Raw genomic sequence first — 22,268 nt, 5'->3', positions numbered from 1 at the left:
ACCAATATTAAACTTATAACCTCATTTACAATCCATTCACAAAATAATTATTATTTAGGCACCCTAGATATATGCCAACACATTTCAAAAGGATAAACATCACTACGTTTGAGTTTGGGATCGTTGTTAGATGTCGAATCGACGATCAAAATTAAAGTACCTAATCTGCGCACTGAAAATAAAATCGTACACTAAGTAAAACTTAGTGATATTTCCATAATCTGAATATTTAAAGACAAAACAATATAATAGCCACAATTGAATATTTAAAACCACATTTATTTATACAATAACATTAACCATTCAATACTCAAAACATAAATACATCATTTTATAACATATTCTTATTCAATTCTCATCACTTGCTATATGATAGCTTTTCACAAATTGATCCACATATCATTTGAAACAATAACAATATCCAATTCATGAATACATAATTCGTGCATCTCATTTTCATGGTTCAATCCACTATCCCACTTTCAATTCATGTACAATATCATCCAATATCAATCATAGTACCGTTTTATTTAATTACCCCTATTAGCACGACTTGGACTCAGACGGATACACAGATCCAACCAACACACCAGTTTGGCACCCAGTGCCTTATTGGATAATTCGAAGTAGTAAATTGACACCCAGTATCTCATCGAATAAATCCGAAGTAGTAAATTGATACCCAGTGTCTCATCGGTTAAACCGAAGTAAATTGGCACCTAGTGCCTAATCGACTCGAAGTCGAAGAAATTCCTAAACTCTTCCAATCCTATGGCATGCCATCTATATCCGACTCAGCCCGATATAGTTAATAGGGTTTCAATTCACTTTCCAAATGCAACAAATATCTAATATTCAAATTTCACATTAATAGTCATTTCAATTCAAATAATCAATATATTCATAATATATATATCAATTCAATCCATTCAATCAACTTTTAATTCAATTCAATGTCAAAGTGTCAAATACTCACCTCAACACTTACCATATGCATTAAATAAAAAATACAACAATTAATAACTAGTTTTGGATTATAGAAATACAAACCAGAAATTTCGAGCTATTCGATGTCGACTTTATCTTTTCCCTTTTTAGTCGAGGATTTCGATACGACGTTAGGTACGGAATTAAAACAATTAAAATTCATCAATACAACACAATTAATTTCAAATTGAATATTTCAATTTTTACTCAATATTTACCTAATTTTCAATTTAGTCCCTAAACTGAGACTATCTTTATTTCTTTACAATTAATCCTATATTTTCATACAAATTTCACTTTAAACTAAATTTAACTTCCTATTTTCACTGAAATCCCTAAATTTCAAAAATTTCACAATTTAATCCCTATTACTCAAAATTTATAATTTATTCTACAATTCAATCCTTTTTCATTTCTTACTTTTAAATCTACCAATTTAATCCCTAATACTAAAATTATTCAACATTAACAACATTTAAAAACTCAATAATTGGTAAAATTTCGACATAGGTCGGGTAGCACTTAACACCAAAATTCTAAAAACATAAAAATTACAAGAAAAAAAAGACTAAATTAACTAACCAATTAAACTTTAAACCTTAGAAGTTCCTATGCCCTTGCGTTTCTTCTTTTCTTTCTTTCCTTTCTGTTTCGTTTTGGCTTGACTTTCTTTCTTTCTTTTTTTTATTCATTCATTTACTTATTTTGTTTTATTATACATTAGTTTATTATTATAATATAATATATATACTTATTAATAAAGTAAACATATTTTATTATAATATAAATTAAATTTATAAATATCTTATCTTATGGCGCCTCATTAAAGAACAATGGCATAATTGCTTCTTTAGTCCCTTTAATTTTTCTTTAATATATAATTCAACTATTACCCTTTATGCAATTTAGTCTTTATACCTAATTATTTTTAATTCATGCAAATTCACTTAACCAAAACCTAATTAACTACAGAACTAGCTTCGTAAATATTTTTAATAAATATTTACGAGTCAAATTTACAAAAACGGAGTCTCGGGAATGTACTTTCCGACATCCCTAACTATTGGGTCGTTACACTAGATGGAGCATTGTGATAAAGAGATATCAATCTTTCGCACTTCCTTTAAGGTTCGTCGAAAAGGCTTTACATTTTGCAACATTAGAGGCCCTTAGCACCTTCATATAATTGTTGTACTGCATGAGATGTGTTAGAGGATGCTTCTTCCTTCGAACATTTTCTTTGGAACCTTAAACTCAGCTGGTAGACTCACAGTTGCTATCTCAGGAGCTAATGGATTGTGTAAACAGAACAACCAATCCATATCTTGGGCATTAGGATGTACTGTTCACACATCTCTGCGCAGAACATCCATTTCATTCTGCCACGGTTTTGCACGTGCCCCTACATCTTCCTCCTGGGTTATTATCTTGAAGATCAGAGTTGTCAAAGTGCATCTTCCTCCTCAACTCTTCATTTTTCATACTAATTGTATATTTAAAAATCAATATAAATTAGAATAAGTAAATCCAATTCATTAAAGCTCAAATTAAACTTGATGGCCATAAAATTTTGTAACCCAATGCATTTAATAAACAAATTATTTTATTTTTGAAACAAATAAACAAATCGTTTTTAAGTCCTCAATCAAACAACCTCTTGCCTCTACCCTTATAAATTTAATTACAACTTTTCAATATTTGAAGTAGTAAAATTGATGAAAAAATAATAATAATAGTTAAAGCTAATCCATGGGCATTTCTAATACAAGTATAAATGTTCATATTTTTAAATATATATATATTCTTGAAAATGAATAAATAGAAAAACAGTTGGAAACAACATAATCTAAATAAAAGAGATGTGGTCTACAGGAAGTCATGGATGTAGCTAACTCCTAATCAATATCTTACATTTAGCACATGCACATTAATACTTTCAATTTCAGTGTAACCGACTTTTTTCTCATTGATGGACACTGCATGCCTCTTTGTCCGTTGTATTAATCTGGATCAAATGCTCATCAGCTATGTGGGGGCACCGATGGATTCAAGCCTGACCTATGAGAAATTGATTTTTTTTCTTAAATATGGAATATTTTGAAATATCATATTCCCCTATCCTATTTGTTTGTGTACGTGCTGAATACAAGTATTTCAACAACAAAAAATGAGCAACATTCGTCACTCTAATTAACCAGAGATAAATCAGACATCCTCTAGGTTACAAGTTACTAGTGCCTGCATTCATGTACCTATGATACCCCGACTTAAGGATGAGTGTATATTTGGAGGATTATAACTCCATACCAATGTCCGACATATATTCAGACAAAAGGTGAACTTTAGGGAATATAGAAGGTCTGGATAACATAGGCGTATTAAGCAGAAAAATATTATCAACCCTCACTGATAAACAAATACTAAGCCGAATAAAAAAAGGAATACTATCAACCCTCAAAATTATACCTAGAGTATGAACTGGATCATATGCCTAGAATTGATGCATGTTTATAACAATGTTATTTCAAGCCAAGAGAAACATAGGCAAAGTCAATCATAAGCAATCAGAAACAGAAAACTTTGGAAATGAAACATGTTAATTACAATCACATTTTATATCTACGAAAATACAGACTTGATTCAGAAGAAAATACCCAAAAATGGCTAAAACTTGACAGCTTATGTCTTCATCATTCTTCGTGAATTGCGCAACGATCTTGGCGATCCTTCGAAAAGGCCAAAGAGCAATTTTTCGACATCTTCAACAGTATGCTTAATGCATTTATCATCAACATGAGCAGGATTTCTTCCAAGAAAAGTCCGGTATGCATGGACTACTTTAAGTGAAGTCGAAATCCGCAAATCTTCGCGAAGCTGTGGATCTGGGATGCACCAACTTGTTTGGTTTTTGTATACCTCCTCAAAGGCAATGCTAAAGCCCTTGCACATTTCTTTGAAAGTAGATTTTGACAGGGAACTCGAGCCAGGGTTATCATCCTTGAGCAACAAAACTACTGAACTCCAAGTGACTCTCTCATAGTTCATTTCGTGTTGCTGGAACTTTGCATTATGCTTACGGATCCATTCGTCTCCGAAGAAAGGCCTGAGTTCCGAGCCCTTAACCTTTTGAACCATGTAATGGAGGTTGTTCATCAAGAAAATATGTTGTAAAGCTTCATCCTTGTATAGTTTAGATTTCTTATGAAGATTGGACTCCAAAGAGCTTGTGATTGATCGAAGGTGACAAGCCATCGGACAAGATGTGGAAAGAGACGCAGTTGGTCCACACTGTGGCTCACTAACTAGACTTGCAACATCTGAATGTTGATCCTCGAGAAGCAAATTGAGGGTGCTGCAATATTCAGGGAACATACTGATGTAATTCATGACATATTTACTGAGAGGATGAACTCCACCTCCAGGGAAGGGGTATAATGATCCATTTGAAGAAACAGCAACTCCGAACGCGTTGAATGCTGCTTTTACGGAATCAGCCAATCCCTCAAGAAGCTTGTGGAACTCGAGTCGAACAAAAGAACCACCATCTTCTGAGAACAATGCATCTATGTCTATAACAAGATCTGCCAAAGTCTCATACATGTCAAGCAGACGAAGCAGCTTTTCGGGTTCTTGAGGCCCCATTGCTATGGCTTCACCAAAATTCAAGAGGCAAAGAATTGTAGTCTTCGCTATCTCAAGAAAGCAAAATGAATTAACTGATCCAAACTCCCCTAAGACCTGATCACATAACCGTTTTTCACTCATGAGATAGACACCGAAGATGATCTTCATCGACCAGGTCCATTTATTCATCTCGGTACTCAAGCTACACCACTCCATTTTCAACAGATCCTCAATACTCAGTTTTCCATTTTCGAGAATGTCAAAATGCTGCTCCAATGCTTCCTTCCTTACACCAATGAAAGCTTCACAAAATTCCTGACCGTAATCTGAAGCAAACATAACCTTTGCAATGGACTTGATATCAGGAATTACATGTTCAGGGACCAAATCAACAATATATTCACCACATTCGTCGCTACAAGAGTTTTTGCTCGATGCTTCCTTCGCTGACTCATTATCTAATGAAACAACAGACTCATTGTAAACAACATTCCTTTGAGAAGAAGGGGAAGGAATGTATGTCGGCTCAGACTGTTGCTTATGCTTAACAAGCATATGAATAAGCTCTTCCTCAAGCCTTGACATTGCCATCTGCAATAAACTTGATGCACGGTGAAGAAGTTCCTTCTGCTTCTGATTTTCATTCATGGATAAGCCGCGTAAACTGTCTATCAGTGTCTGAACTTCATCTACGGCTTCTAGATAATCGGAAGCTTCCTTGGGTCCAGAATCCCATATCATTATTCGATCCGACTCCCAAATCACAATCTTCCTCTCTACTCGTTTCAGTCGCTCCTCAACTTCAACGAATCCCTTTCCTCCCTTGCTATCGATATTTGAAGTTATCAATGACAAGTGCGCATCGAGATCGATAAGGATTTTCCTCAAATCATCACTAAGATTTTTTGTAGTTCCTAATGCCTTGACAATATGGTGAGCAGCAGCAACCACATGAAGATCTCCATCATGTGCTGGGATGGCAGATTGACATTCATCCATATCCCAATTTTTTTTTTTTAAATATCGCAACAAACCGAACAAAACCAATCAAGTAATTGACTTAACACCGACTAACTTCTCATGCAATCAAGCCTAACCCTAAACCAAAAACAAGCCAAAACCATGATTTGGAATAAATAAACCCCAGACAGGATCAGGACCAATGAACATCTTTCCAAGGCAATCAAGCCAAGTTTTCCACTATACAGAATCTAGAACACCAACAGGCCCAAAAACCATGATTTGGAAGATTGGACTTAACATCAACGAACTTCCAAGGTAATCAAAGCCAAGCCTTTCACTGGATCTAAATCACCAAATAGCCAAAAGCAGATTAGGATTCAATAAACCCCACATAGGATCAAAGAACAGATCAAAACAATTGTTTGAATGCTTTAGAATTCAAAGATATCTACCAAACAGTTTAAAGCTTGATAACTCCCCACCGCAGCAAAATCAAAAGTGATTTTAGATGATCATCTTAGCACAGAAGTTTTACAAAGGTAAGCTCTGTTACCTCACCTATCCTAAGCAAAGCCAGAAATATAAAGAAAAATGTTTGAAGGACAAAAATAGAAGAAAAAAGCTCATGATAATTGATGAACCTAGAGTAGATGAAATCAATCAATCAAAGTGAAAATGATTTGATCATCAAATTAGAGAAAAACCCCAAAACCTTTTTTTTTTTGGGGCGGGGGGAGGGTATTTACTACCTCCTTTAAACACATTTAAAACATAAAACAAACTTTAATTAAAACCCCGTACTCGAAAATTAGCAAAAGAAGAGAAAAAATAACTAAAATATTCAAAAAAAGAAAAGTTAGGGGAAACAAATCAAACCTTAAAACTTGTTTTCCTTGATATCTTCGAAATCAAGCATCAACCCAGAAAAAAAAACAAAAAGAAAGTCAAAAGGGACATCAAAATTCTCAAAAAAGAAGCAGAACAACAACTATTGTATAGGAAATTTTGTCCAAAAAGCAAAACTTGAATGAGACAGTGAATAAGTAGAGGTGGAGGAGGAGAGTGGAGAGATTAAAGAGGGAAGTTTCGTGGGAAAATGCAGAAAGAATAAGGGATTTGGATTTTACTTTATTTTGAATATGATTTTATTATTTTTTTTAGAAAAGACACTCCTAAAAATCAATTTAAAAAGAAATGGAGGAGTTGAATGCTTGCTGGGTAGGGAATTTAAAGTCGCGACTTTGACTGTTGGTAACATTACGCGGGAGTTCTCTTGTAAGCTCGAAAGTCGAAACAAGAAAACATTATTTTCTTACCATTTTTAATAACTTTTTCGTATTTTTTTCATAATTTTTTATGTTCCTTCAGAATTTTTGTTACATTCTCATAATTTTTAGTAATTTTTTTATAATATTTGGTACTCTCAAAATTTTTGTTATGCTTTTAAAAATAGGTTTTGGAATAAAAAAAATTAATTTTTGAAATAAAAAATTAATATTTTTGGGTACCAAGAAATTGTTGGTACTTCTTTAATTGTTATCTCTCATAATTTCTTTTCTTACTCGTAGTCCTTCGTAATTTTTTGTATACCCTTAAAATTTTTACTACGCTTTCAAAAATTATTTTGGAATGAAAAAATGATTTTTGAAAATAAAAAATTATATATATTTTTTTTGTACTAAAAAATTTTTCTGGGACAAACCAAAATTTGACATTTTAAAAATAATATTTTTGCATTACATATAAGGATAAATTTAAAAAATATTAAAAATTAATTAAAGAAAATAATTTAAGACGAACCAATATTTGATATTCCCTTATAATTTTTGCTGCTCCTATATATTTTCGAAATTTTTGGTACATTTTCAAAATTTAGTTTTGGAATGAGAAAGTAAATTTTAGCATAAAAAGTATTATTTTTTTGTACTAAGAAATTTTGTTGGGATGAACCAAAATTTGATATTCTAAAAATAATAATTTTGCATATTATTATGTATATGGATAAAATTAAATTATTAGATGGGTACTCCTTCGTAATTTTGGTAGTAGCGTCATATTTTTTGGTATTCCATTCTTGGTAATCAGGTAATTTTTTATACTATTTCATAATGTTTGGTATTGTCTCATAATTTTTGTTATGGTTGGAGAAATTTTGGACCAATAAAAATTAAATTAAATTAAATTAATAAAAAGATAAATTAAGAAATTAAAACAAACTCTTTTACAAAGAAATTATATTCTTTAAGGATTATTTTATCTTTAATTAATTAAATTAATATGAGATAAATAATAAATAAAAGAATTTAATTGTTGCAGAATACTTGAATAAAGAAGTTAAATTTTTGTAAGAACTCTCTTTTACTTGATTCGAATTTGTTGATTCTTGAATTATAATTCGATTTTTGTAGATTATGATGAGTTAGGGTAATTTAATAAAAAAACCAACTCAACCTGTGGAATGCTCTCTGTGGGAAAATTAGTTATTAATGTATTTCCAACACAATCACTTTGTTCATTACAGGTATATTCCAACTGTATTTAAATTTTTATCCTTTTCTATACTATAATCCCAATATGCATCACCGTGTACGGAGATTGATACAACCAAGGAAACTTAGATTCCATCCATGGAAAACAATATCCTCTCTGCATTGACTAGTGCATCAGACCCTTTCCTAGTTTTCTCCACAATCTTCTCTATCAGTTGCTTCTCCATTTCATCATCACCGTCACTACATTCATCTTCACTCACACCCACTAATTCATGCACTCTTAAGTGTTGATCTTCCAATGTTCGTCCTCCACCATATACGGCCTCCTCCGATGTGTTCTTCGGATACATGCTGTCTTGACTGCCCCAAGACATGTTTTGAATTCAATCATACTTATGCAGCTCGCCTTGATGCTTATTTCGATAAATATCAGGTAGTCCATCATCATCATCATCATCTTCTTCTGATTCGTCCGTCTTCAACAGCTCTTCACGAGCTTCAATGTATGCATCTAAAGCTTCCCCTGATAGTTGCATAACTAGAGGACCAGACTGGCAATCGATTTCTTCATTTGCTAATGGACTCTCAGGATTGGATGAATATTTCAGTTTACTGCTAGAGATCTTTCGTGAAATCTTATACTGCCATTCCATTAGTTTCACCTTCTTCTGGCTGTTCCTGAGGGCCATCTCAAGTTCTTCTATACGTTCTTCGAGCTTCGATTGAATAACTTCATGTAGACGCATGCTCAACTCTCGCGGTGAGAATGCATAATTTCTGGAATGAGTAGTAGAAGTGTCACGGCTATCTTCGTTTGAAACAGATTTGACAAGAGCCTGCGCATTGATCATATCGGATCTCAATTCACCTTCGGCAAAATCCGGGTCAAGCTGCATCAGTTTTTAGCTGTATCGTCAGAACATCCAAGCAAGTTTTCAGGCAAGGAAAAAGATTTCCATCATGTTATGCTTATTATTGTTTATTCCTAACTCCAATAAAATGTTTGAAACATTCAATATACAGCACTGCCATTGTGGAAAAATGAAGCAATCACGACACCAATATTGATTGGCAAGAGAGTAAAAAGTAGAACGAAGTCGCTAGAAATGTGCAAATGAAGCAATGAGTCATTAGACGATGCATTACCTCATCAAGATCAGACAATCTTCCCTCCAGGTTAGATACGTTCATGTTTAGACCCAACCTCTCGAGTTCAGCTTCGAGCTCAGCTTCGATTTGACTCATTGACTCTGAACTTTCCCCTACCTTATCATAATATGATTCTCCACCATAACATCGTTTGGAATTATTGAAATTCTGTTCCACGGAAGATGATACCCTGTCATGAAAGGAATCATCATACGTCTCCCCTGATTCGTACTTCTCATTAGCTATCTCCTTCACTGTCACCGGATCTTTCATCTCGAGCTCATCATGAAGATCTTGAACTACATTCTCTGTATGCTTTAACAACCCTCTCAATTTCAACACTTCCCTTCGATTTCTGATGCAAGAAGATACTATGCCCATAAAAATACCAAGAGAAAACAGAAACGCTCCTTCATCCGGACCTGGTATGTTAATGAATGAATAAGTATTAAGATGAATACATTGAATTTAACAAGCGACCGTGAAACATAGAGAAAAATAACTAAACTAAACTAAACTAAATGCCAAATCATGTTCTTCTACATCAAGCTTAAGCTTGTACAAAGTAGCAATAAAATGCAACGGTGTCAAACACATACCGATTCAGCACCGACTCTAGAGCCCGAGTAACATAGAACTACCGAAAACAAACTGCATATTAAAATAAAGGGTAAAAACAAAATTGAACAATGATGCGAAAGTAGTACCCTGTTGTGAATGAAACCGGTTTGCAGTATCCATTTTGCAAGGAATGCTTTGTCTTCCACTATACCGGTTTCCTCTCTTAAATTTCAACTTCTTGCGGAGATCTGAAGACTTGACTTTTGGCAACGGAGGAATCCCGAAAACATTTCCACTCGTTTCAAAAGTGGCTAGATTATGCAACTTACTCTCCGCGGTTCGATTTGATCCATTGGGAAAACTGCCACTTGCTCTGCTGATTATTTGGCTTCCATCAGTTACAATCAATGGTCTCGATATTGCAGTCGGTGATGATGGAGGGAAAGTAAGTATGTATTCTTCCATATTAACATGTTCCATATATAGGTGAGCCATTATGCAACTATCTAAGGAACTAAAAGGTTTAAGTAAATGTCCATATGAATATCTAGTTTCAAGGGTGCTTCTTTTCCTCATAGTGTCACTTCTAGGCCCCTTTCTACATTGATCTTCTCTTGATTGAGAAACTAAAAATTGATCCATGTGATGTCCTGAACTTCCCACCATTTCACTATCGAATCCGCTATCGGAATCCACTTGTGCAGCTGAAACCACATAATGTCTATAAGAATCTGATACTTTCCTAGTTGAAAACTCTCTTCCATCTGAAGAAACATCTTGCTGGAGTCCCTTTGTCGAAGACAAGGGACCGTTCCCGGTTTCAGTCTCTTGAGTTCTTAGCTCAGGAAAGCGAGTCCTATCACTCAAAAGATTTTGCCAATATTCAGCAAAATAACCAGCAGCTGTTGCAACAAGCCATGAATCCATTTCTGTAACTACCGAGTTCTACAACACAAAAACTAAGTCCTTATTTCGATTATCGACATCTACAACTTCCATCAATCCAAGTTTGAAAAAGAGAACATACATTGGCCTTACAACTCAAACATCAGCATAATAATTAATTATAGGATGGAATCTTCTTGAATCATACAATATTATACCAATTCCTCATAAAACTGAAAAACAATATGCAAGCTAAGATGGAAGCAGCTTAAACGAATCCATTTCAGAAACTACCAAGTTCAATAGCACAAAACTTGACTTTCCATTTTCGACATTGAAAACCTCGAAAGAACAATTCCCATGAATCCAATTCTGAAAGCGAAAATATCATTGGCCACACAACTTGAGCAATTCAGCACAATCAATAATCAATTAAAGAACTGAATCTTCTTGAATTATTATTAATACAATAGTTTGCCAATCCCTCATAAAGCTGGAAACAATATGCAAGCTAAGATTGAAACTCTCAATTCCAGAAATTTAATAAACTAACCAATAGAAAACCCAAAGGGAACGAACAAAACACTAGTGTTCCCAAGACAAACACATGATTGTGAAAATGATGTAAGAATCCAAGCTTTACCCGTTTGGAATACAAGATGAAAACTGCAGAAATCAATCAACAGAAGGAACCCATATTTTACCCCAAAATGATGCTGATAAAGTGGTTTGCCTGCTTCAACTGAATAATAAGATCAACAGAACTGAAAGGATGGTAAAGTTTTTCCTTCTTGTTTGAGAATTTAGGTAAGTTGTGAAGTGAAACCTAAGAGACCGAGTTTGAAAGAAGAGCCTTGTTTTGAATTGTGAGCTTTGAATACATAGAGATGGGGATTCCATGGAAGAAAAAGACCCGTTGCTGTGTTATCTACACGCTACATTTCAACTCCATCCATATCCTTTCTTTTTACTCAATTATGTTTTCTACCCTTTTCACTATAAAATTTACTGTTCCTAAAGATCGAGTTCAATCTAATTCCACTATAAATGAGATTTTCACTCTTGGAATCTATGCTAACCCAAACAAATAAAAAATCAACACTTAACTATGTGAATATCCAGCTGATACAAAGTGAAACATTATAGCTAACCCAAATTAAAATGCAGGACCAACAACACTTGACTCAACCACATCCAACAGGCCGTTCAACTACTTTATCTTTTATTCATGACCCTATTAAACCCAAACCCTCACCATTTGATTCGTTGGGAAATCCACATTCTTTAGAGGAAATATTAAGCGAAGAAAATGATCTCACGACCACTGGACAATACTTTAAACGTAATCGTAATCCTATCATTTTTGTATGAACAAGTTCAAACTTGTATAATGATAAACGCGCTTCAATAAAGGGATAAAACCATATTTTCCTCTACAGGCAATAATGATAATGATAATTAAGTTAAGATTCAAGGAAAGCTTTATATTTGATATTATTGATAGTAAATAAGTTTATATCGAGAGAGAATAAATCATACGTTGACACCTAGTTAAACTTTTTTTTAATAATTAACTACATTTTTAACAAATGATTTGTAAGTTTTATCGGTATAAATAGGTAATATTTGGTATGATACTTTTCTTAAATTTTAATCTCTTGAAAAGTGATTCGGTTTGGTGTACTAAGTTTTATTTATTTTTGGTGTACACGCGGTGGAAGCTACTAAGCTGGAGTACGGTAGGGGTAGAGAGAAATTCCAGTGGAGCGGTGAAATGCGTAGAGATCAAAAAAATATCAACGGCGAAAGCACTCTTTGAGAGTTATTTTCTCGTCAACATGGTAACATAATTCATATGATAAAAGACGGGTAAATTCGTTTCTCATGTAGATGTAGATGGAAAAGTTAAAAAAATATTAAGTCAAAATTAACCCTATCTTATTACCTCTTTCTAGAGGTGCTCATGGGCCGGCCCGGCCCGTTTTTTAAATAAATACCAAAAATTTATTTTAAAAATTAAAACAAAAATTAAAAAATATTTTAAAAATATTTTAAAATTAAAAAAATTAAAAAAGTATTTTAAAAAAATTTTAAAATTTAAAAAAAAGTATTTTAAAATTAAAAAAATAAAAATATTTATTATATTCGGCCCGGGCCAAAAAAGTAGTGCCCGAGGCCCAGCCCATTTTTTAATCGGGCCTTATTTTTTTGCCCAATCCCATATTTCGGGCCTATATTTTTACCCAAACCCTCCTATATTTTGGACGGGCCGCATGAGCACCTCTACCTCTTTCCTCTTACTTACTACTTTATTTTCTCTATTATTTCAAACATATTTTTTGTAAATAAGTTTTATTCATTGATTTTAATTTTTCCTAGCTATAAATTTGATTTAGCATTTGCATTTGTATAAAATACTTATAGTTTATAGAATACGAGTAGAATTGTTTCATTTAAGTTGTATCGGAATTGTGTGCTAGACCAGCCATGATTTTATAATTTTATGATTTAATTATATGTAGTTGTGCTCAGAGCAATACCTAGAATCAACTATTCCTTTTATATTCTTATGGGTTAGTTTTAGCCAAAACAATTGTGATTTCAAATATTTTTTAATTTATTTGAAAGTAAGTACTATATATATGTGATTTTATATATGCATTATTATATTTTAAAAATATATATGAAAGATAAATTTGAAATAATTTTACTTTCAATTAAATTTTATTATTAAATATTTGTGAAGCAAGACGGAGTTAATCCAGTTGACGCAAATTCTTAAATTAGAAAAAGAAATTGGATCACTAAATCTCTTGTTTTAGGGTGCGTTTGTTTGCTGTAAAATGGTTTCCGGAAAACATTTTACACCCTTTCCAGTGTTTGTTTGGTGAAAAATGAAATCCTTTAGTAAAACATTTTCCAAAACACGGTAAAATCAAACCCATTCCTCCGGAAAATGTCTTACGGCTTCAAAATTGGTAAGACATTTTCCATTCTTCTCTAAGCAGACATTTTCCATTCTCTTCTAAGCAGCAGACATTTTTCATTCCTCAAAGCTTCCGCCTCTCCTCCTCATCTCTGCCTCGCCATCTCTCTCTCAGCTTCATCTTCCTTCTCCATCTCTCTGCTTCATAGATCTGTCAGTGAGTCACCCAAAAGCTTCAAGTTTTTTATGAAATTGGTGGTTTTTGCTGGATTTTCCAGAAATCGGAAAAAGAATGAAAACTCATCCTCTTCTTTCCTACACCACTCGACCTCCACTTCTTCACTAAAGGGAAGCTTTCCCTTTTAATTTTCTTGCTATTTTCACTATAAAAATATCAACATTTCTACCTTTAAAGCTTCAGTTAGTAGATGTGATTTACCCGATTCATTTATTAAGTACATGATTATAAATCTTGCTTATTTTTGCTGAATTACAATGATATCGGTATTTCTGCAACAGGCTTCTTTTGTTTCTTCCTTTTGATTTCTGAGTTTTTGATCCACTGCCTTGAGAGAGTGAATCTTTTTTCTGAAGGGATGCTTTGGGTTCATTTAAAAATGCATGAAAAAGGCACTGATGAAATACCAGTAAATTCTTGGTGACAGTTTATATTACTAGGATTTGGATTTTGTGTTTCTAGTGTTTGCCCTTTTTTGATTGGAATTGTTATAGCTTTGATTCCAATTTTAGAGACCAGATAAGAAGAGAAAATGGAGAGAAAAAGAAGAATATTTGGTATTTTTTCTTTCATGAGAAGTTGTGAATACACTTGATAAACAGTGCATGTTTTAGCTCTTCTCTCAATTATAATAGCTTTTACCTTCAACTGCTTCCTTATACCATCTTACTTCGTTGTTTCCTTCTTGCCTACTAGTTTCACGACACTCTTCTTGATTTCCACTAAAGCAAAAAGATGGTCAAGCAACCAATATGTTTACATACAAAGAAAAAGAAAATCAGGAATTTCTCCATTTCAATTACCCTCCCCTTCTACAAACTCTGAATCACAACTGATTAGGGACCCTGCCTCGGACAGAGTATTCGACTCCTGGGTGGTTCTGGACCGCCTGGAGCTTCCTTCACCACCCATGTCTTTCACCTTCTTTCGCCTACTTTTCTTTGAGTCTTTTGTGGTTGTTTCGGTTGTTTGGCTTGCATATAGGATAGTAATCGTGTACTTAATAAGCATGTAGCATATTAGTAACGTCCCATGTGGAGATTTTAGCTTCACCAGTGGTGCACTAAATAATCCTTTTTTTTTTCATGGAGACAGTAGATTCTTTTATGTTAAGCATACTAGCAAATAGTGTATTCCATTGCAATTCCTCCTAGGCTTCTGCTAATGAATGATATGGATGTTTGAGTTATGCTAACTGAATTTCAAATGCAGTTTATCTTGAGGTGCTTAATGTTTGAGAATGGATGTTAAGCAATATTATTTGTTTAGTTATTTCAAGGATATCATACTTTTTTGCAGGACTATTGAGCACCCAACTTTTTCAGCACTTACAAGACCATTGTGTGATCTGTATTCACTTATTCCTCCTCTTCTAGTTGTAACGCATAAGAAACTCAAGGTATGTAGATGTTTTTGTAGTTTATGATATTCTGAATGCTGTGGATCTTATTTACTGGAATAAATTGTTAATGCTTTTAGTCCTTTGCATTATAATTGATTCTATGGTTTAGTTTTAGCATTGAGTTAATGGATTAAAAGGAAGTATTGAGGTGATTCTCCTTTGCAGTTTAACATGGGGAATGATGTGTTGTCTTTTGGTGATTTGAATGTTTATGGAAGTTGAGTTCTTCTAGTAATGAGTTTGAGAGCTTTGATGGAGGTAATAAAGGGAAAGCTGCTGGTTTTTATGGTGTTGAAGATTGGGGTGAAACTGGTGGCATTGATCCCTTGCCTTCTGATTATGGATTAGGCTCAGGAGTTGCTATGGGCAAGCACTAGGTTTAAAGGCAATTAGGATTTTATTGATGTGCATGTATAAGTTTTTTAGCTAATGCCTGGTTCATCATTTTTTGCTGCAGTGAAATTTATGCTAATGTATAAGAGACTTTATGCTTGAGATTTTGGACTCGTTTTCATATGCCAATTGTTTGTGAAATGAGTTGGTAACATGCTGAACATGTTTAAGAGCATGTAGGAGACCATTAGCATATCTTGAAATTCTATTTGTTTGAGTTACTCCATCAACAAATTTTGCGTCTTTCATCCAAATCCTCAAATTTGCACCTAATAATACATTGATTTTTAAATGAATTTCATTCAAATTTCCCATTCAAATTCTTGATTAAATATATAATGAGGGATTAATTAATTAATTAATTATACGGGAAAGATAACCTAATAATATATAACAAAATCTTGCACCAATCAAACTCATGATTCAACACATTAGTTACAATTCTTTCACAATTTCCTACAAGAAAACTCATTTTTCATGCTTTCATTTTAAGTGGTACTTTCAAAAAATTTATATATGTAAAAACAACTTTTTCGGAAAATATTTTCAGGAAATCTGCCAAACAGCAAAAAATATTTTATACAGATTTACCAAACACCAGAAAATATTTTCTAGTAAATCATTTTACAGAAAAATAAAACATTTTCCAGAAATCATTTTACCGAAAACTTTTTACTGCCAAACTTTTTACTGAATTTTAATGGTCAGGGGATTTTGTTCAAAGGTAACAAAGAAAATGAAACCACCTATATGCGTCGATGGTTGGATTATGGGCAGAGTCTTTAATTTCATAAAAATTTTGTAATTCGGGTGGACTGGATTTGATAATACCAATAAATTATTTAAATTTAAATTTTGTAATTTAGAGTCAAAAAATTTTTGGTCAAAATTAAATTGTATATTTTTACGATGGTAAAAATATAACTTTATTATTTTAATAGTTTATATCTTTATAAATTTTAAAAAATTAAATTAAATTATTATTTTTGAGAAGATTAAAATATAATTTTAATATTACTAATTTAAAATTTTATAAATTATAAAAGATTTAAATTGAAAAATTTTTATTTACCTACAAGCCCCTTGATATAATTGCTATTTGTTATATATTTTAGTAATAAATCAATCATTGAAATCCATCTATCCCAATTCCCAACCACACCAAATTTTAATAAAAGAAAATAAAAATTATACCATAGAGAAAGCACAGCTCATGACTTCCACCGTGTAGGAAAATAATATTAGGAAGGATTTGGTTATAAGAAACGTTGGGTCGAAATTTATATTTCTCTTTTTTTAATAGATATTTACATTTATATTAATATTTATCATTAAATTTAATTATTACGATACAATTAATTATTAAATTCAAACTAACTAAATAAAATAAATTTATCAAATCCACACATTTTAACTTAGAAACTTGAAATTCTAACACCCAGTACATTTATATGAATATTTTATTAAAATATAATATGATAAAAAAAGAATATTTGGATGTGTTACTTTCACGAAAAATGATTTATGAGAAAGTATATTTTTTAATATATTCATGTGTTTGCTTCGGGAAATACTTGATTGACAAAAAATAACTCAAACTTTATTTAGCTTTTGGAATAAAAAAAAAACATTTTTATTTCCTTAAGTTATGAAAAAAAAAACTAAAAAAATAGAATTTTAAGCTCTTAACTTTCGGATATAAAATTATCAAAATATTCTCATTTATATCATTCAAACTAAAAAAAATTTAATTGATTGTCACATTTATTTTACAACTAAATAAATACATAGCAATCAAATGTATACTTAGTATTTAGCAATCAGCATGTAATTAATAAGAAAAATCTTAATTTTCTTTAATATGATTTATATGTTTAAATTTAACTTTACAAATAATTTATATTAATGGTTTAAAAAATATTTAAATTTTATATTTTATGTATTAGGATATCAAATGATTTAAATACCATTTAAGTTAACTTATTTTTTACTTCTCGGTATCATCTCTAAATTTAACATTTTAACAACAATAGATAATACATTAAACTAACAAACCATTTTTTTCACAACAATTCTCAAAAACACTTTTGAACAACAACAACAATAGAGAACTAGCCCTTATTAATAAAAAGACAATAAACTCATTTTCCTAGAAAATGGCTTCCTCTTTTGAAAAGTTTAAATCATTTTTTAGAAAATAACTTTTTACGAGTAACTTAAGAAAGTCAAATATTATTTATTAATAATATATTTTAAATTTTAAAATTTTAAAATATTAATCTAAAAGATTATAAATTTCAATGTTTAATCATATAATGAGTTATTAATTAAATCAATATTATTTTTTATTTTAATAAAATTATTTAATGTTTACTTAAAAAAGTAAAAAGTAAAATATTTAAATTAAAATTTTATTTTGATGGTAATTTTTAACATTAATAATAATCTTAAATTTTAAGTAATATTTAATATTTAAAATTTAACATTAATATTTCATAACAATTTCAATAATAAATGTATATTAAAATTTATAAATATTTTATAATATAAAAGATGAAGATTTTAATAATATAAATATGAATATTTGTTTTAATTTTTCTTAATTTTAATGTTTCTTTTTCCAGTTTCAATGTGTCATATCCACTTTTATATATAATATATATAACTTCAAGTTAAATTTTAATTAAATATTAATTATTATTAAATCTATATAAAATATTTTTTATTATAAACTAATTTTTTATTTTCAAATGAACTGAAAATTATTTCAAAAAGTTAATCAAACAAAAATATATATTACGAAAATTTATTCAAACATAAAAAAATATTTATTTAAAAAAATTAATTTTTCAAAATCCATTTTCCGAACCCCTAATTTGATGACTTGAGCTCTACACTCTTACCTGCTCTCCTACTCTCGCATCCATCTTCCAACAAACCCTCTTTGGCTTCCGTTAAATCTTTTCTTCCCACCAACCTTGGTTTGTTTGACGGGTAATTTAATATATTAATTATATTTGGTAGGTCATTTAATTTAATATATTTTTTATGACATCATTTTAATTAGTGTCATTCCAAATTTGTTTTGCTTTCTTTTTCATATTAATCTGAAATTTTCATCCTACAATATTTTGGTTTAAATTTCGATTGCTATCAATTGTATCGGTTTTTATTAGTCCATTTTGCTCCTATCATTCGTTACAGAATTTTTTTAATTTTCTTATTTATTTTAAATTTATTGAATTGGCTTATTAACATATAAAATAGTCTGTTGAGTATGACTTATATTTCAATCAAATTTAAGAGATAATCTCCCAATTAAATTCTGTTTTAGTCTAATTTATTTTTTTTATTATTTGACTTACGAATTTAGTTTATAAATAGGCTCTTTTATAACCTTAGAAAAAACATTCATTAAATATTAGAATCCATAACACTTTTAAGGAATTTTGTGTTTATGTTTTGAGAGTTCTTTGTTTTCGGGTTAGTTTTTATCTCAATATTTTATATTATTCGTTCTTTTTCCATTATAGTAAAATTATATTTACCCGTAATTTTTTATCTTCTTTAAAGGGGTTTTTCCACGTTAAATTTGTGTGTTCAATTTCTCAATTTCTTTCGCTATATTTACTTATTCGTTACTTAATCGGGTCGATTCCCAGCAAGTGATATCAGAGGTAGTTTAGTTTTTGTAGATTAGCCCGTTCAGAGATGGCAACAACAAGGTTTGACATTGAGAAGTTCGATGTTTTCATAAATTTCAATCTGTGGCAAGTTCAGATGATAACAATTCTAGTTCAAACCGGCCTGAAAAAGATCTTACAGTTGTGCCTGAGAATCTAGATCATATAGAATAGGGAGAGCTTGATGAAAAGGCAATGTCCGCAATCCAAATGTGCCTCACGAATAGGGTAGCAGGAAGTATTGATGGAGAAAACTTCATCCGCCTTGTGGAAAAGGTTAGAAACTCTTTATGGGACTAAGTCTTTGGCTAACCGTTTAGTGTTGAAATAACGTCTATTTACATTTCACATGAACGAATGTGAGCTTCTTAGAGATCACATTAATTAATTTATTACTCTTTTGAATGATTCAAAGAATGTTAAGGTTAAAATTAACAATGAAAATCAAGTATGCTATTATTGTGCTCTTTACCATCTCCATACAAGTCTTTTAAGGAGACCCTGATTTATGGCAGAGACAAAATCTCATTTGAGGATGTGAATGGTCATTTATTGAGTAAAGACAAACTCAACAATGAGTTTGGTTTGGATAGCAAGGCAAATAGGCAAGTTTTCGTTTTGGTAGCATCAAAGAAGCGAGACAAAAAGTGTCATTATTGTAAGTTAGGTCATGTCAAAGCAAATTATTATAAACTACGAAATAAAAGGTTTCTGAGAGTAACGAAAAAAATGTAGATGGTGCTAATTTGGCCAACGAAAGCGGTGATAATTTCTTATTAGTGTCAACGAGCGATAGCTCTGAGCTTACGTCCGAGTAGATCCTAGATTTGAGATGTTCTTTCCACATGTCCCAATAGATAATAGTTCTCCACATACAATTCGGTTGAAGGTGGAGTTGTGCGCATGGAAAACAATTCATCTAGTAAGGTAATTGATATCGGTACTGTTAAAATTAGGATGCACGATGGGACAATTAGTACACTCTCAAATGTTAGGTATGTACCTGATTTACAAAAGAATCTCATTTCCTTGAGTATTTTAGACTCGAAAGGTTGCAGAATCAACATCGAGTCGAAGGACATTAAGGTGTCTCGTGGGCTCTCATTTTGTTAAAAGGTAAAAAGGCCAACAGTCTTTATATTCTAGAAGGTTCTACAGTGACCGGTGAAACTGGACGTCCCTCGTCCGTTATAGAGTCGAAGTCAACTCGTTTGGAGCGGAGGCAACTTGGTCATAGAAGAAAAAAATGTATGATCGTTTCGTTGAAAAGATGTTCTCTTTTGGATGCAGGTTTTGAAAAGTTAGGGCATTGTGTTCGTGAAAATCAGACCCGAGTTAGTTTTGATTTGGCAGTGCACAAGTTAAAGGCTAGAAGTCTTCCAGCTTCTAAGTACAAATTCGACTCAGTTAATTCCTTACATAGTTCAAGATAGGCTCATGGCGGGTTTTGACAAAGATGGCGTTATGGAAATACGAGTCAAAGTGGAGATTTGTTAAGTATGACTCATATTTTAGTTAATTTGAGAGATAATCTCTCAGTTAAACTTTGTTTATTTGTTTCAGTCGAACTCTGATTAGTCTAGATTATTTTATTATTTGACCTACGAATTTAGCCTATAAATGAGCTCTTTTACAACTTTAGAAAAACACACATTAAAGATTAGAACCCATAACACTTTTGAAGAATTTTGTGTTTATGTTTTGAGGGTTCTTTGTTTTCGGGTTTCAGGGTTTAGTTTTTATCTCCATCTTTTGTACTCTTCATTCTTTTGCCATTATAGTAAAATTAATTTTGCTTGTGGTTTTTTATCCTCTTTGGAGGGTTTCTCAATTTCTCAATTTCTTCCGCTATTTTTACTTTTTCGTTACTTAATCGAGTCGATCCCCAATATAGCTTTTTTTTGTTTATTTTGAATTCGTTTAGAGTTTAAGATTTTAGACAAAGAATTCTACTTTTACCTTCTACACAGAGGAAAATTGAGTTTCGGTCAAAAAAATCGACTAAATCACATTAATATACATTTTCCTAAGAAATAAAAAACATGTAAATTACTACATAACAGTTAGTCCAACACAATATAATACAACACAAATTCTATAGACAATTATGTTTTGGTAATGGGTAAAATTGGAGTGAAGAATTTACTTCGGTTTAGTATTTTGATTTCATTTTAGTAATTGGATTTATTTTTTTGATAATATATACATTATTAATTTAATTTAATTTTTGGATTTTAAGGATAAGTTATAACTAGGTTAAAGTTTGGATATGAAACGGGTTTCGATTTATATATTTTAAAAAATAAAAAATAAATAAATTTAAAGTTAATTAATTCAATTTTGATTTTCCAAAATCAAAATTAAATTGATTTATCGTTTTACTCGGCTTTTCAAACCAACTTACAACCGAATCAACCCAAAAAAAATGAAATCAATTGAAACGATCGATTAGTTGGTTTGACTTGACTTTTACATACTTCTACACTCTCTACATGCATTGCATAACACCCTAATATACACATGTCAAAACGACAAACCCCTAACTATAAGTATCATCCGTTTAAAAATTTGATAACAATGAGAGGTATATGGTTTGAAATAGGTTATCAAACTTTTTGGCATTAACACACATTTGACCAAGTGAAGAATCTATGCTCTAGCTTTACAATCAATATCATCAAGTGTTGGATTCTTTGGGAGATGCTTGAAACTAGTCTTTAACCATTTCATTTTAATTTGATGCCTTTGGAAATCAAACTTAAGGTTGGTACTAATTTTGAACACTCGATAAAGGACCTCACCTAGATTGTGGTTAGAACTTCTTATTATAAGACGCGCAGCTAACAACACTACATCTTCCATGGCTATTATTGCGTCGCTGCATGAGAGATGAAACATATTGATCTCGAGTCTCCATCATTCAATTAGAACAAATATGAGTGACAACACAAAAGTAAGTTTTCCA

The 22,268-nt window shown here is 31.5% G+C and overlaps 2 protein-coding genes and 1 long non-coding RNA gene across 4 annotated transcripts; 1 reads left to right on the top strand and 2 right to left on the bottom strand.

The window, feature by feature from the left end:
- Nucleotides 1-3,484: 3,484 nt before the first annotated feature.
- On the bottom strand, nt 3,485-6,770 carry LOC107946547 (exocyst complex component EXO70E2). 2 transcript variants are annotated; one of them, XM_016880934.2, is made up of 2 exons: nt 6,451-6,770; nt 3,485-5,917 (listed from the first exon to the last, which is right to left on the bottom strand). In XM_016880934.2, the coding sequence occupies exon 2, from the start codon at nt 5,608-5,610 to the stop codon at nt 3,667-3,669; it is 1,944 nt and encodes a 647-aa protein (XP_016736423.1). In that variant the 5' UTR covers nt 5,611-5,917; nt 6,451-6,770; the 3' UTR covers nt 3,485-3,666. The 2 variants fall into 2 exon arrangements, with proteins under 2 accessions (XP_016736423.1, XP_016736424.1); XM_016880935.2 differs by having other exon boundaries at nt 6,027-6,769.
- Nucleotides 6,771-8,042: 1,272 nt separating this feature from the next.
- On the bottom strand, nt 8,043-11,904 carry LOC107946546 (uncharacterized). Its single transcript, XM_016880931.2, has 3 exons — nt 9,923-11,904; nt 9,213-9,637; nt 8,043-8,956 (listed from the first exon to the last, which is right to left on the bottom strand). The coding sequence occupies exons 1-3, from the start codon at nt 10,701-10,703 to the stop codon at nt 8,450-8,452; spliced, it is 1,713 nt and encodes a 570-aa protein (XP_016736420.1). The 5' UTR covers nt 10,704-11,904; the 3' UTR covers nt 8,043-8,449.
- A 1,597-nt stretch (nt 11,905-13,501) lies between these two features.
- Nucleotides 13,502-15,761, top strand: LOC107946545 (uncharacterized). The gene is made up of 3 exons (XR_005921859.1): nt 13,502-13,804; nt 15,125-15,224; nt 15,393-15,761. It is a non-coding gene; the product is annotated as an uncharacterized lncRNA (long non-coding RNA).
- Nucleotides 15,762-22,268: the final 6,507 nt, after the last annotated feature.

Source organism: Gossypium hirsutum, chromosome D12 (genome assembly GCF_007990345.1).
Source record: "Gossypium hirsutum isolate 1008001.06 chromosome D12, Gossypium_hirsutum_v2.1, whole genome shotgun sequence".
NCBI lineage: Eukaryota > Viridiplantae > Streptophyta > Magnoliopsida > Malvales > Malvaceae > Gossypium > Gossypium hirsutum.
This window is presented reverse-complemented; position numbering and strand designations above follow the sequence as displayed.